This window comes from Eschscholzia californica, unplaced genomic scaffold (genome assembly GCF_041429995.1).
Source record: "Eschscholzia californica isolate CP2 unplaced genomic scaffold, dmEscCali1.0.p SCAF_3, whole genome shotgun sequence".
Lineage (NCBI taxonomy): Eukaryota > Viridiplantae > Streptophyta > Magnoliopsida > Ranunculales > Papaveraceae > Eschscholzia > Eschscholzia californica.
In genome coordinates this window covers 27614296-27629083 of record NW_028238420.1, presented here as the reverse complement: position 1 = coordinate 27629083, position 14788 = coordinate 27614296, and the positions used below count along the sequence as shown (strand labels likewise).

General features: G+C 36.8%; 2 protein-coding genes across 2 annotated transcripts; both read right to left on the bottom strand.

Moving 5' to 3' along the window:
- Positions 1-240: 240 nt before the first annotated feature.
- On the bottom strand, positions 241-5171 carry LOC147549312 (ras-related protein RABB1c-like). The gene is made up of 6 exons (XM_086670523.1): positions 4337-5171; positions 3175-3314; positions 1758-1840; positions 1465-1669; positions 1300-1368; positions 241-575 (listed from the first exon to the last, which is right to left on the bottom strand). The coding sequence occupies exons 1-6, from the start codon at positions 4380-4382 to the stop codon at positions 483-485; spliced, it is 636 nt and encodes a 211-aa protein (XP_086526649.1). The 5' UTR covers positions 4383-5171; the 3' UTR covers positions 241-482.
- A 1855-nt stretch (positions 5172-7026) lies between these two features.
- LOC147549311 (subtilisin-like protease SBT5.4) lies at positions 7027-12998 on the bottom strand. The gene is made up of 11 exons (XM_086668985.1): positions 12622-12998; positions 12377-12486; positions 12209-12306; positions 11960-12124; positions 10938-11037; positions 9893-10439; positions 9226-9320; positions 8901-9146; positions 8413-8527; positions 8106-8319; positions 7027-7773 (listed from the first exon to the last, which is right to left on the bottom strand). The coding sequence occupies exons 1-11, from the start codon at positions 12694-12696 to the stop codon at positions 7235-7237; spliced, it is 2304 nt and encodes a 767-aa protein (XP_086525111.1). The 5' UTR covers positions 12697-12998; the 3' UTR covers positions 7027-7234.
- Between the last annotated feature and the right edge of the window lie 1790 nt (positions 12999-14788).

The window sequence follows — 14788 nt, the reverse complement described above, 5'->3', positions numbered from 1 at the left end:
ATGAGGTTGCTAAAGTGACAACCCCCTTCGCGCCAAATTGATGATGTCAGAAAGTGGTTTCTTGAGAACGCGCCAATATTATCATCTCTCTGAATCAGACGATTTAATCAAATCTTATGTGCACTAAAAGGCGCTAATGAGCACTCAAAGGTGTTTCTTTTATCATTTTGAGGATAAAAAGATAATGAGAAAGTTAATGATGGGTGCAAGTACTGAAAAAATCAGATCAAAGTGAACAAATTGAATCCAAATCAAGTAGTCTGAATTTACAAGCAAACCAATGAGTCACGAATAAACACCAGTGGGAATTGTACAAATTTCACTTTTTGCTAATTTTTCATACTTCATTGATCTTTAGAGAAACCACAATGAAATACTAATAAGGTTTTTAGTAAACACAATAAGGGCAAAAATATCAAAAGGTACTCACTATAAAAGGAAACAAAAGCCAGTATATTCTTGTTCACTTAGGTTATCAAATTTCAACTGCAACAGCCTCCTCCTTGTGATACAGATCCATCTCTTCCTCCCGACGGACCCGGAATTCCTCCATATCCAACTTTTATCCCATAAGACTGAAAACAATGGCAGAAAAAATGAATAAATTGCAAGTGCTTCTCCAATGTTTTTATCTAAATATGGGTTCAGTCAAATTTCATGATGAAAGTTAACCAGAAAGTATAACCATAAATCCTGAAGAATTCAAATTTGGTTTGTATACAACCTTCCAACCTAATATATCAATCAGAGACTCATCATTATATGTAAAACTGTAAGGTTTATAATTCGACTCCTAGCAAATTCAAAACGGGACCAAAACAATCCATTTACCAATCGAAAATACGAATTTGAAGGCATATTTTCTGCTCAAAATATAAAAAAACTTACAACCACGTAATGACATTCACACACAAAACAAACAGATGGGATATCTATTAAAAAGCATTTTGCAGGTAACCAGTTATTATGGATGCATTTAGTAGTCACAAGTGATATCACTCTCTTTTTCTTTGTTGAAAGGAGTGATATCACTCTCTAATCTCAATTTAGACTTGCAAGGCAAGTAACGTTCACACTCATGTAAGATTTATTTCAACGTGCTTGCCCGGTCAAGAACTTCTCATAAATTTAAATAATTGAGACAAAAAACCTACTAATATTAAGCACAAACACAAATACATGTTCAAGACACAAACCCAAAGAAATGGCTGGGGAGTGGGTTTTGGGGTGGGGGTGGGGGTGGGGACGTGGGGTAGGGAAGCCAATCCAGATGAACTTGAGAAATATATAATGACTAACCTCGTTTGATACATCAAAAACTCCTTCCTGGATTTTCTTGTAGATTGTTGCTGCTGTGCTGATGAATGCCTTCAGAAAGGTCAATTCCAAGAAAATAATTAGCAAAAGACTTGGAGAAAAAGTTTCAATGTAAATCATCTTCTGGTATGAAAATAAGGTCCTTACCTCTTCGACATTCTGAGCAGTTTTTGCAGAGGCTTCCATGAATATCAAGCCATTCTCCTTGGCAAATTGCTCACCTTCCTCTGTGCTCACAGCCCTTCTGTGAGCGAGATCACATTTGTTGCCAATAAGCATAATCGTCATGTTTGCGTTTGCATGTTGCCTTGCGTCTTCCAACCAGCTAGCTAGGTGATTAAACGTTTCCCTCCTAAAAATAAGATAGAGATCAAACTAAATAAGAATTTGAAGAGATACCCTGGTATTATTGCATAATATTACACAAATAAATAAAATACCTGGTTATATCATAGACAAGCAGTGCACCAGCAGCCCCTCTGTAATAGGACCTTGTAATAGATCGGAATGATTCTTGACCAGCCTGTATACCAAATAATTTTCAACATTAGTAAATAATCAATCCTCGCATGGAAATGCCATTATAACGTAGGCGTTACTATGGAACTTTAATGAATGAAAATAAAATTACTAAAAACTGTTGCAGCATCTAATGGATGTGATGTTGGATTATGATTCAAGTTATTAAGATTACAACTTTAACCACAGGAAGAATATAGGTATTATACCAGATTAACATGACCATAAGATTGTATCACTTTCGACCTAGTAACATGTGGATGTCGAAACAAGTTCAGACGTAACGAAGTCTCAGATAATAAAGTGCTTGTTTAATGAAGCAACACTGCTATAATTTAGTAATTTACGTATGTATGAAGAAGAAAATGAACCAGCAAACAACTAGCTCTCCGGATCTTCGATTTGCTCAGTTTTTTTGCCTGGCTCAGCCTCTCCCAAGTCCGGCCCAGGATCAAATCGAGATACCCTAAGAGCAGATCTCTCAGGGACACACCAATCAAAACGGCTGATTTTAATTTTGCAGTTTTGCTTGTCTAAATCAAACATAAATTCAATACGACAAGAGAAATGATACAACGTACTACCATTGCTATGGAACTAAGACTACAATTAACTTACGATATTATGATGGTTTCAAAGAAATGATGAGAATTGAACTATTGAAGTACAACTATTAAAATATTAATCATGACTGAATGATCAGAATGGGGAAACACTTGTTCAATAGTGAGTGAAGAATACGGTCTAGGTCACGAAGTAAAAGCAGGACCCGCATTTGCTCATAAATATACTCTACCATCACATCTTACAAGACTGAAATATATCCAAGTATTGAAACAAAAAAGGTCCCTACAGGGCTACAGATATAAAGCAAGCGAAAGGCGTCAATTTCCTAAATAAAAAACATACCATACACAGTAACACAGATGGGGCAAACATAAGAATGTTCAATCCCATGAAAGAGGAATATCACGTTAAACATTGAAGCTTCCAGTTGAAGACTTGATAAACAAGGAACACTTAAAACATATAAAAACCCACAAAGAACAACCATGAATGCATTAAATCAATGCTTAAATTTATCAATCAGGTAAGGGTTACGTATGTCTTAGGGACCATGTCCACACAGACCATAAATCTTCACAATATAAAATGACCAGGCAGAGATGCATAAAATTGTGAAGTTACTGAAGTCAAGTAAAAGCTCTAGCCAAAAACCTGGAGCTGTATCAGAAGTTCTTTTTCTATAACCAACTATAAAACATAAAGAGCAGGGATAAATAGGAATACAATATAACCCCAAAAAGGACCATATAAAATTTAAGACAAGAAACAAACCGTGTCCCATATTTGAAGCTTAATTGGCTTGTTGTCAATTGTGATCATCCTAGCTCCAAATTCAACACCTATAGTTAGATCATGCACTGGCTGGAAGCGCTTGTCGGTGAACTGCAGAAGAAGACATGATTTTCCTACTCCTGAGGAAAAGAAAGTTCATCCAATAACAAAATAAACAAGTCAACAATCATCCCCACAAATGTAAAGTTAGAGCAACCCAAAAAAACGAAGTTAGTTCATTACAAAATTTACAATGATCAAGAGTGTCAAAGACATCCAATAGCTATATCAAAGTATCTCCGTGCTTCTCACCACTAGACTAAATATTGAATGCAATATTCACACGAGTAAGAAATAGTCGTTTCATTCACCACAGAAGCAACTCAGACTTATTTCTTGCCTTCAACTTCTATCAATATACATAATTATCTTACATGTAAATTGATCATTTTAATACTTTCACGATATAAATAGAGTACTATGAGAATAAATTATCACATTTTTCTGCTGAGCCAAGTATTTCCCAGGTTGCATCCATGTTCAAAACCATCGAAGATCTATGACTACGTTCCGAAGTCGACATCATAACTGTTACGTTTGAGGTCATCCAACTCAAAACCAATTGACAATGAGCAGAGAGGATCTAGACATAATATTCTTGGTTACTAGACCACCCTTCTCCCATGTGGGACTATTCTGACAATATCAAATTAACAATGAAATTGTAAACTCCGATCAAGTATAGTTTGATCGGTTTTTCTACAGATATCATCAGGAAACTAACACTGGGTCAGACACAAAGTGCAATAGAATGACCCTTTAAACCTTTACCAATGAAAATTATGCCTTAGGGTACCCAGATTCTTCTAAAAGTTAACAGTGTATCCAAATCAATTACATCAATCCCTTGACCTAGATTTACACTCTTCAGTAAATACAAAATCAAGAAATACCCATCAAGGGTAAGAGCCCATAGGGTATCCCAGATTCTTCTAAAAGTTACCAGGATATCCAAATCAATTAACATATGAATTAATATAGATTACCAATAAATCTCTCCTAAAACATGAAAACCAAGAGAAAACCCACCAATAATAATGCATCATGTAGAGAAATTGAACGGAATTAGTAAATTAAGATATCAAATCAAGTAAATAATTACCGGTGTCTCCGATGATTATATATTTGAAGAGATAAGCGTAAGACATATCTTAGTTCAGAGCTCAGATGGGTTGATGAATTTAACAATTGGGACGACGAGGTAAGAGGTGTTTATTCTAAACAAGAAACAGAAAAGGGTAAGAGAGAGAGAGAGAGAGAGAGAGAGAGAGAGAGAGAGAGAGGGATCAGGATGATGATTGCTAGAGAAGAAATAGAGAGGCCAAAAGGGGGGGGATTAAATATTAGAGAAGAGTGAGAAAAGGGGAAGGGAGGATGGAAAAAGAAGTCAGATCGGTTTGGAGGTAAGTTTTTTAATTCCAGAAATGAATAATGGTGTCGGCCTTCTATTAAAGCTTTATCCTTGCTGTCATGGGTGCAACCGTAAAGCAATCCAAATTATTGATGTCCAAAATTGTTTTTAGGGTTAATTCGGTTTCGGCATCTTAGATGTGACCAACCATCTATTTTGACCCCTAATACTATCGAATAATAGAGTGTGGGCAAAAACCTAGTATACCCGTCCCGTAAAACTGATAGGTTGCGGCAGGAAATGGTCAATGAACTTTTACTACGTGCGTATAGACCATTTAACCGTACAATTAACTTCTCAAGCGAGTACTCGGACTGATTAGCCCACACGGTTATGGACCTTTGGATTACTTGTGAAGAACCAAAGATCTCTGCATCTTTGTTATCTTCTCTAACCTTCTTCCATACCATCTTTCATCTTCTCTTATATTTTCCTCCATAATACATAATTGGTCAAAAATCTCTCTCAAGCTCTCGCTTCTCTATTTCCTGTATTTGTATTTGATGGCCCTGAAGCTCAGAGGCTCAATAATGTATGTTGGATATGATATCTTATACTAATGAAGAAGGTTTTTTTCTTGTCTTTGGTATAGGGAAAACACTTCATTGTATAATGAGTGCACGTACACTCCTTATTTTTGTACTTGATCTCCTTCTAGTATAAGGAAAGTGGTTTGGGTCAAATAAACAAATAGTTTAGAGTACGAGTCGAGGACTGTATAATATTCAATACTGTAATTCTTTTCCTATTTGTTCCTTTATGACTGCTAATTGTGATCCGCTCTCTTCTTCATTAACTTCTCGTAAATTAGAGGGAAAAGACATTTGGGAACAAAACCAATCAAGGTCGGAGCGTGGGCTATAGGTGTTGTTTGGTGAGTATCAAAGACTTTTGGATGCGTTCTTGGAGCCTTCCCAAAAAACAAAATCATGTATATGTTGGGCTTGGGCTTGGGTATCTCAATCAAAGATAATATCGATAGCAACTAAGGCTTAAGGCGTTTACAGTATTGGAATTTACAAATAAGTTACCGTTGTTTGGAATAATCGATTAAAAGCTAATAAGTGCGAAAGAGGAGATTAGATCAGTAAAATTTGTGAGAGGATATTCGAGTTATAAAGTTCTATGGATGATATTTGAGGCGCATAGCTCTAGCCGATATCTGGCGTTTCCCTTTGTAGTTGATATCTCATTTTATCTATAGGGGCTTGCATGACTCTTTAAATTATATTGGAATTATAGAGGCTTGAGGAAGACCTCGAATCCTAAGGGAAACTCATTTAAGTCGTCCATCTATCACCTGGAATAACTAGACCATGCATTACACCGCCTTGAACCTAGACTTTTCGTATTTAGAGATGTCTTCGAGGTAATTGAGGCGACATCAGGTCTTAGAGCGACCTAATTAAGAGGTACATGGTGATATCTTTGGGATAAAGGTTGATTCGACAACCGACACACTCGGTTGAGGGTCACCAAGGGGTCTTTGGATTATTATCACCCTCGACAAACAATCATTCATCTAGATAGACTTTCATATGGGCCTATAGTTGGACTTTAGTGGATCAGTTACTTCCTCATTGGAGAGTGTCAAAACGGTAAACGAGTGGGCTAGGCCCAGATGATGTTCTTAGGTGGCAGTTAAGCAGAAGGGGCGACCTAATACAATTTTTGGCTATTACAGTTTATCCCCCACTCTGACATAGTGAGTGGCTCACTTTAAGAGTACGTTTTGTAGTGTTGAACTAGGGAAATGTGAGGAGTTTGCATCACCTTTATTATGTATTCCTAGTTGCTTATTGTTGAGCCAAGTATTTATCATCCTTGACCAACCAAAAAGCAATAGATTGACCTAAGCGACACATGTCGGACCTTTGGGTATGTACGGACGATATTTTGACAAAACAAGTCTCTGTGACTTGAGCCCTGACATGGAAGGTCTGCAGAAGTATGATTGACACCTTGAGCTTTGCTCAGCCTAAGAAAAATGTCAGTCACGCAAATGGCCAGATAGGGTCAAATATCCACTTACTTATCCAGATACGATCATATCAGAAAGATTCTATTAATTGTCCTGCCACATGGCATCTTTAACACTGAACTAACATAGGCGTGGGAGTGACTTTGCTGGTACCCCATCTCTTCAACGACAACACGGAGGAACCATAACTCGAATGTACAAAGATGATTCAAGTGGGTGATTTTTTAGATTCAGATGAGTTGTGGCTTGTTTTTTCTTGACTACCCATTTTTTAGTTTTCACAGAAACTAAATTTTCTCATTATTTAAAGCATCTAAGGTTATTTTACATTACATTCAGATTCATTAACAAACGCCCAGGGAACTTTTTATACTACAATTCCTGGCCTAGGCCAAAGTACTTTGTGAAATTGTAAGTAATTTTCTTCAATTCCTTCACGATTTTATTACACATACAATGTTTTATGAAATCATCTCGCGACGGGCACGTCTAGTGAATAAACATGGAGTAAGAGGGTCATAAAACAAAGAAGCCCTTTGGCTTTCTTCCATTATTTATATATGAATTCTAGATATAAATCAAAATATTATTGCTCTCCTCTATTAGTCCTAAGCTGTTTTCACAACAATGGGACTCCTCACATTGTGCTTTCCATCTGTCCATGTCAATGTTCCAAATACATAATTGTCACTCGAACTTTTATACAAAGCTTTCACAGTTACTTTGAAAGTTTTCTCTTCACCAATCTTTTCAAATTTCAATATATTTGGTTCCACCGATACCAAAATCCCCATGGGTTGGCGGATCAACGCCTTGTACATGCTATTCGGTTGTCCGACGTTTTTAACAGTTCGAGTCAAGGTAACTGAACCATTGAGTTTTGGGATAGAAAATGAAGGATAATTGAAGTCAAGAAGGCTAAATGATTTTGGGCATTTATACGGTTCATGTGAAAATAGTTGGATAATTGTCTCATTGTAACCAAGGTTGCATAGGAAGTTCAAATAGTCAGTTGGAGTTGAGTCGTATACTAAGCCCGGATCCATGGCACCGTTTGGTCGAACTTGTCCTGCACCATAGTTGAAAGGAGTGGCTCCGACGAAGCTCGAATTGAGAATTGTCTCGTGTTTGTTATCTAAGGTTGTAGCTGTAAACAGAAGAAAAATGTCCTTTAGTTATAGAGCTTTTTCCCAATATCAAAATTAACAAGTGTTTTTTCGGTTTTCTAATGTCTAAGGTTGTACTGTCTTTTTCTTTTTTTCTTTTACAAAATTTGAATCTGACTCATTTATGTCTGACACATCTGAAAACTCGAATCACCCACATTTGAATCTTCCAGAGATAAACAGTATCTCTGAATATGATTCAACGAGTCAGAAATGAGAAAAACAATTTTGAAGAAACAAGCATTATATAAATCTCTGATTCGGATTCATCCACATTTGACGCATCTTAACTGAGTAGGGAAAAAGTTCTTACCTGAAGTCATAATTGCCGACTTGATAGCTGCTGGACTCCAATGAGGATGGAGAGTTTTGAGAAGGCCAACAACACCCGAAATATGAGGGCAAGACATCGATGTCCCGGATTGTGAATTGAAGAGAGAACGTCTTTTATCAAGCAATACGCCTGTAGGTGAGTTTGCTTGAGAATATGCAGCTATAACACTCACCCCTGGTGCAGTTATATCAGGCTGCACACAATAAACACCTAAAACCTAAGTTTAGCCCTATACATAACGAAAGTGAGTTTAAACTGAAATTGCAAAAAAAAAAAAATTGAAGACCTTTAGGATCTCTTGTGTGACAGTGTTAGGTCCCTTGGATGAGAAAGAAGCCATGAATGGGGCTGGTTTTGTACCCAGTTGAGTTTTTGCTGGAGTAATATAAACTGTCGGCGATCTGAAAACGAACACAAAGTTATTTAGAAAGTACAAAAGGTACGAAAACACACATTACAAACTGTATTACACCAACTAAATGTTTTAGGAAAATGTTTTTTTCCTAACAACTTCCGTTACGGATTATGGCCCCTTGAAGTTTCACGAGAAACAACTTATTGAATACCTACTCATGGATTAGATGTCATAACATGAAAGATCATAACCTAACCTAAGATTTTTATTCGTCTTGTCCCGTCCTAAGATCAAAGTAGATCCGACCCCGCTCCATCCCCACCTCCTAGACTAATCGCTTTGCTAGGGGTTTGAGGTCTTAACCTAAAAGAGTAAGTAGCCTAACCGTAAATTTAACAAGAACAAAAATGTTTCCTTACTTGGTGGAATTAATATAAGCATATAGTTGAAGACTATCAGAATAGGTAATATGTGAGGCAGGAAGAACATGAGCATCAGCTATGAGTTCATTTCCAGTTGAAACATCATTTGCAAGTATCATACCAACTGCTCCAACTAACAATGCTTGAAGGCCTTTATCAACTCTAGGGTTTTGTCCTCTAAGGCATACCAAGATCTTACCCTTCACCTTCTTTTCATCTAATGATCCTGCCTTACATAATAGACTGCAATAAAATTTTCAACTTGATGATTAGTTATTATTTTAACAGTATGTTTAAGTTTAATCCAAACTTTTCTTCTTACGCGTCTTGCGATGTTGCATTTGCAGCTTTCGCAACTATACTCGTTACTATTAGGTATGACTTTGGTGGTAGTGATTTAACAGACAGGCTCTGACCCTGGTTTGGACATGAAAAAAGTAACATATAATTGTTAGAATTCATATTAAAAAGACATGAACAATACATATAATTGGGTTAGGCTTTATTGGGCCTTCTTGAGAATCAACTTCCCTCACTCATCTCAAGCCCACTTTATAGAAGTTGCCGACCCATTTTTGGCCTGAGGCCCACTAGTGAGCCCAAAATCCTATTGATCATTTTTTGGTTGAACGATACGTATAGGCTCCCCCGCCTTTTTTGCTCTGGGGCCGCCCCTCCCTTGGCACTCCCTGTGGGTCTTAGACTGAGCAGTTCAAGGCCCGCAGACAGGGTAGTGAGAGGACACTCAGACCGGACTGAATCTGTGATATTTAAGCCCAGTACGGATTAAGCCCGATTCGGGTGCCCTTGGACTGCCCCAGTCCGTGTGAGCGCCAAGAGTGAAGCGTGAGCAAAGAGTAAAAAGTAGGATCACTTATAGTCAGCACCATTTGTTAATTAACTTGTGAAGTGGCGCTAATAGGTGCCTCTGCCCCAAACACAGAGGCGCTCGGAAGTGCCTATATAAATACCTTTCATCTATATCATACCTTGAGTTTCGTTTTGTTGCCGAGTTCAACGTACGTAGGGAACTCCCGATCCATAGTAGAAGCACCAACAGTCAGAATCCAAGGGGAAACATTTGAAACACTACCATCCCGCGGTCCAGAATTACCAGCCGAACAAACAACACTGATCCCATGCTTCACGGCATGAAACGATCCAATAGAAATACCATCATTAAAATAATCACTAGGATCACCACCAACCGATACTGATAAAACATGGACACCGTCGTGAATCGCCGCGTCGAAAGCAGCAATAATATCAGCATCAAAGCATTCTCCACCGTTGATTCGTGGCCAACAAACTTTATAGGCAGCTACACGAGCTTTAGGTGAACCACCTTTTGCTGTTCCATTACCAAAACCAAATACGCTGGCCCCGCTTACAAAATTACCACCAGCGGTCGATAGAGTATGGGTCCCATGACCTTCTTCATCTCTTGCGGAATCAACCGTTGAATTTATTTTGACTTGTTTCTCTTTGGCGTATGAAAGATATCCTTTGTTGAAGTATCTAGCTCCGATTAACTTTCTGTTATATAGTATATTAGTTGGTGTTAGTGAAGTGTAATAATAAAACTAGTTGATTCACATTTGGCGGAAAATGGTGAAAATGTTTCATTAATTTGTCTTCATACATAATATTGTAGACTTTGGAAAGAAATTACATACACCCGAGCTATGTTTAGGTCTTTACACTTTTGTGGTGCAGAATGAACCAATAATGGGATATTTTGTTGTTATAAGCACCCCAGTTAGGTAGCTATTTACTTCTAAATTTTGTAATCATTTATTGGTAATTTGGTATGTTATTGTTATAAGCGCCCCAATTATCATAAAATCATCAAAAGATTTAGATGTTGAAGGGCACTATAGACCTTCCCAAAAAGTAAAATTAGGTTTTTGGACAAAAAAAAGAAAAAAGAAAAAAAGTAAAATTAGGTCAATAAAATTTAAAAGGAGAATGACTATAGAGGGTGTTTATTGGTAATTGAAGATCATGAAAAAAGTGAGAAAAAGTTGAATATACTTGTTACATGGGACAGTATTATTCTGACAGATCCCTTTCCATTTTAATGGAATGGATCCCATTCCTTCATCACTAAAGCTTGGTGACTCTGGCCACACCCCTACAACAATATCAAAGAACAAAAAAAGTGATGAAATTTTTTGTCAATATGGCATAATTTGATAACTATAATCAAATATTAAATATTAAAATTAGATGCATCTTCTAGACCGGATAAATTCATTTTATGAATAGTTCCGAATACTACCGTAACTAAGGACATCATGGACTCTAAAAAGTCATATAAAGACAGTTAAGGCTATCCAAGAAGCATGAAATTCAAATCTTATCTTAATTGTATTCATACTCTTTAACACAAGTCAATAAATGATGGATTCACCTCACTATAATGTTTAACTTTCGAGTTCTCATAGTTGATACACATTTATAAGTTAAAGATATGGATCAAAATGGAAAACAAGAACTACTTCTTTGACTAGATTTAAGTGAAAAATTATATTTAATTTTTTCTCTTGCCATATTCCATGAAGTTAAATTTTAAAACAAAAAGAGGTTTGGGTTGGTCATGGTATATATTAGTGGAATAAAGATACTTTGTTGAATGACTTAAATTTCAAACTAATAATATTTGGAATAATTATTTCCCTTAGCTTTTCCCTTGCCATTAAGACAAACTACTATAGTTAATAATTTGTGAAGGAGAATTGTAACATTTTGTTTCTATATTATTGGATTGGAGAGAGGATGTTACAATATCACATTTTGTTTCTATATTATTCGTCTGCAAAGACGAGAGTTACAATCTCGCTGTCTCTAAAAGTTAAAAGAAAATGAATGATTGAATAGTCGAACCTTCGAATATTATGTTAGATGTGATATGTGGAAAAGCATAATTGGATTACTCAAGTCAAACTCGAAAAAACTAATATTAATTAATATTATAAGAATAAGATCAATGGAACATCAAACTTGTTATTAAAATAAGTAGTTAGTGATTATCTATCTACATAGACCAAGCTTACCTGTATCGAGGTTACCGATAATTGTATCTTCTCCGAATCTTGCCTTCTTCCATATAGAATGAGAAGGAATATGACCATCATGTTCTAAACCAAGGAAACTCCATGATCTTGTTGTATGTAACTTTCTTCCCTTGTTTAAGAAAACTGATATAACATTTGGGTGTTCTGCCAAAACAGAAGAGGAAGATTAGGGAAAAACAGAGGAAACCAGAGGAATTAGAGCATAATAAATGTACAGTAATGGCTTACTTGAGATTGCTTGAGCTTCTTCTTCTTCAAGGGTAGCAGCAAATCCATTTATATGATTTGTATATGAATAGAAGATTGAGTCTTTTGCCTTCTCATTACTGTAAATATTTGTAAAAGTCAATGAAATGGTGAAGAGAGAGAGAGAGAGATTGGTTGGAAATTCCTCACCTCCCCAAGAAAGAACCTAATAATTGATAATGAGAATCCCTGGCTTGATCAATATCGATCTGCGAGATTTCATGGCGATGCGGATGGGCGCCCAAGTAAACAACATAAGACTGCAATTAAGAGAGTAAGTGATGAAAATAAAGATTAATTGGTACCAAAACAATAATCAAATAATAGTCCACCAAAACAGAAAAAGAAGAACAAAAAAAGAAGAATATTTAGATGAAATGTGAGAAAATCTTTACCTTTTTATGAGCAAAAGTGGGTAACAGATAGAAGATTATTAAGAAAATGAAAACTAGAAAGCCTGAAATCTTCATTATTTCTTTCTCTTCCCTCTATTGCTGATCTGACTGGGAAGAAAGAAATGTAAAATGCTCTCTCCAATACCTTGTTTTTATACAGTAGTCAAAATCCATTTTCTTGAATGCAACTAGATGTGGGGTTCAAGATAATTGAAGGATAGGGTATTAGGAATTTTGGGGATAAAAGTAGGTAGCAAAGAGGGAAAGATAGGAAGAGGACAGAGAAAGATAGTGAGGCTCAATAGACATTTTCAGTTATGAGACATTTAGAAAAAATATTTAAATAAGATTCTGTTAATGAAATAGACATCCTTAGACCTTACACCCTATTAAAACAGGAAGGGCTAAAAGTGAACATTACATTGAGAGAGTTACTGGTTGGATATTCAAATAAGTTAAAGTGAAAGCTGCTAAGGAATGAGGGACCAAATTGGAATCACGCGGACAATGTTGGACCGTGATCTCGCGGCTCCGAATTAGGACAATGTTGGACCGTGATCTCGCGGCTCCGAATTAGGACACGTAGGGCCTCTATATCATATCGTAATCTCCACTGCGGCTCTTCTTTACCGTCCCACAACAGATCCACTAGGGTTTTGGAGTCAGTTTCATTCTCACTGTGTAATGAGACATTTAGAATTGATGTGGGTAAATAAAATTAAGGGAGCGGCTAAAAGCACCTAAAAAAATTGTTGCTAGCACAACGTCTATTGGCACTCGAGCATAAAGGACACTGATCGACCTATCTAGAACCCAAAGCAAGGCTTCAGACTCGAACAAGTCCGAGAGGTTTCAGACTGACCAGTCTAAAGCCTTGCTTTTGGTTTCAGACTGGTCAGTCGCAGACCTTGCTTTAGGTCGAGATCCTCGAGAGCATTTTCAATGGTGGTTTTGGTAGTCTTAGAGCAAGGGTTTGGAATCGAGGTTCTTTCTCTCTCTAACTCTTCATCATGGATCAAGGTTGGCCTAAAATCAAGGTTCTTTCTATGATGGTTAAACTCTCTTTTTCTCTCTAGAGCAAGGTTATTTCTCTCTCGAACTCATCACTGTAGGTCGATGATAATGGGTTTTAAGACAAGTTGTTTTCATGATGGCATGATGATAATGGTCTGGGAAATGAGAAGAAACGAAAGAGAAAAAGAAGGGGTGGGTGCCTCCCCAAGTAGGCACATAACTGTACTGGGTGCTAATAGGCACCCATTGCGAATAACAATCTGTTCCTTAAAACTAATCACAACCCTTTTGCCACATTTCACCTTTTGAGTCTATTAATATAAAATACGAGTTATTTCGCAACACAGCCACATAGTAGTATTAAGTTATGGGTTCGATTAACATGAGAAACTGAAATTAAGCGAGAGAGACAAAGGAGAAGTTTATCTTTTATTCAGAGATTAAAAAACTCAAAGCGATTACAACCAATGAGTTTAGCAAAATTTATAAATCCATTCGTCACGTACAAGAGATAGATTGAGATTTTTATAGAGAGAGAAAGCCGTTAACAAACGTTAAAAAACTTCGACTGGAATCTAAAGTATGGCACCTCCGATACTTTTGTTATGCTTAAGGCCACCGAATCCTATATTGTTAAGTAGATCTTACACCTCCATTACAAATGTGCTCCGCTTTAATGGATTGTGTTCATTCTCTAATATGCCCCATCAAGCTAATGGATTGGCAAGAACCACCAGCTTATCGCAGAGAAGGAGAAAATCAGCCATGGGAGGACCATTGGTTAAAATGTATATCAGAAGTCCCCAGAAAAGTGGAAAATGAAGTTCGGTCAGCAAATAAGAAACCCAAATTAACCAATTCCGATGCAATAATAATGAGTGTTTTGTATTATGCTTTGTTGTGAGGGAGCAACAATAGATTGCATGTTTGAGCACCACTAGATCTAAATTAATAAAAAACTCAGTCGTTGACCTTGTTGCGTCAGGACAACTCGCTCAAACGGAATCTGAGTATCCAATGAGTTTATTAAGACCCCCAATGTTGATTGAAGTTCCACAGTCAATAGAGCCCTTTACATACTGATGAGTCATGAAAATGCCTCATCTGTATACCTTAATTTGGACTAGTTAGTCTATTTCGAGCAATTACTCTG

What these genes read in the sequence shown, in the direction of transcription:
- LOC147549312 (XM_086670523.1), bottom strand. Translation starts at nt 4,382, where the DNA reads ATGTCTTACGCTTATCTCTTCAAATATATAATCATCGGAGACACCG. An exon ending in TATAATCATCGGAGACACCG is followed by an intron (nt 3,315 to 4,336) that starts GTAATTATTTAC and finishes TCTTTTCCTCAG; the next exon opens with GAGTAGGAAAATCATGTCTT. An exon ending in TTTTTGATGTATCAAACGAG is followed by an intron (nt 576 to 1,299) that starts GTTAGTCATTAT and finishes CATTGTTTTCAG; the next exon opens with TCTTATGGGATAAAAGTTGG.
- LOC147549311 (XM_086668985.1), bottom strand. Translation starts at nt 12,696, where the DNA reads ATGAAGATTTCAGGCTTTCTAGTTTTCATTTTCTTAATAATCTTCTAT. An exon ending in AGAAGCTCAAGCAATCTCAA is followed by an intron (nt 12,125 to 12,208) that starts GTAAGCCATTAC and finishes CTGTTTTGGCAG; the next exon opens with AACACCCAAATGTTATATCA. An exon ending in GCAACAAAACGAAACTCAAG is followed by an intron (nt 9,321 to 9,892) that starts GTATGATATAGA and finishes TGTCCAAACCAG; the next exon opens with GGTCAGAGCCTGTCTGTTAA.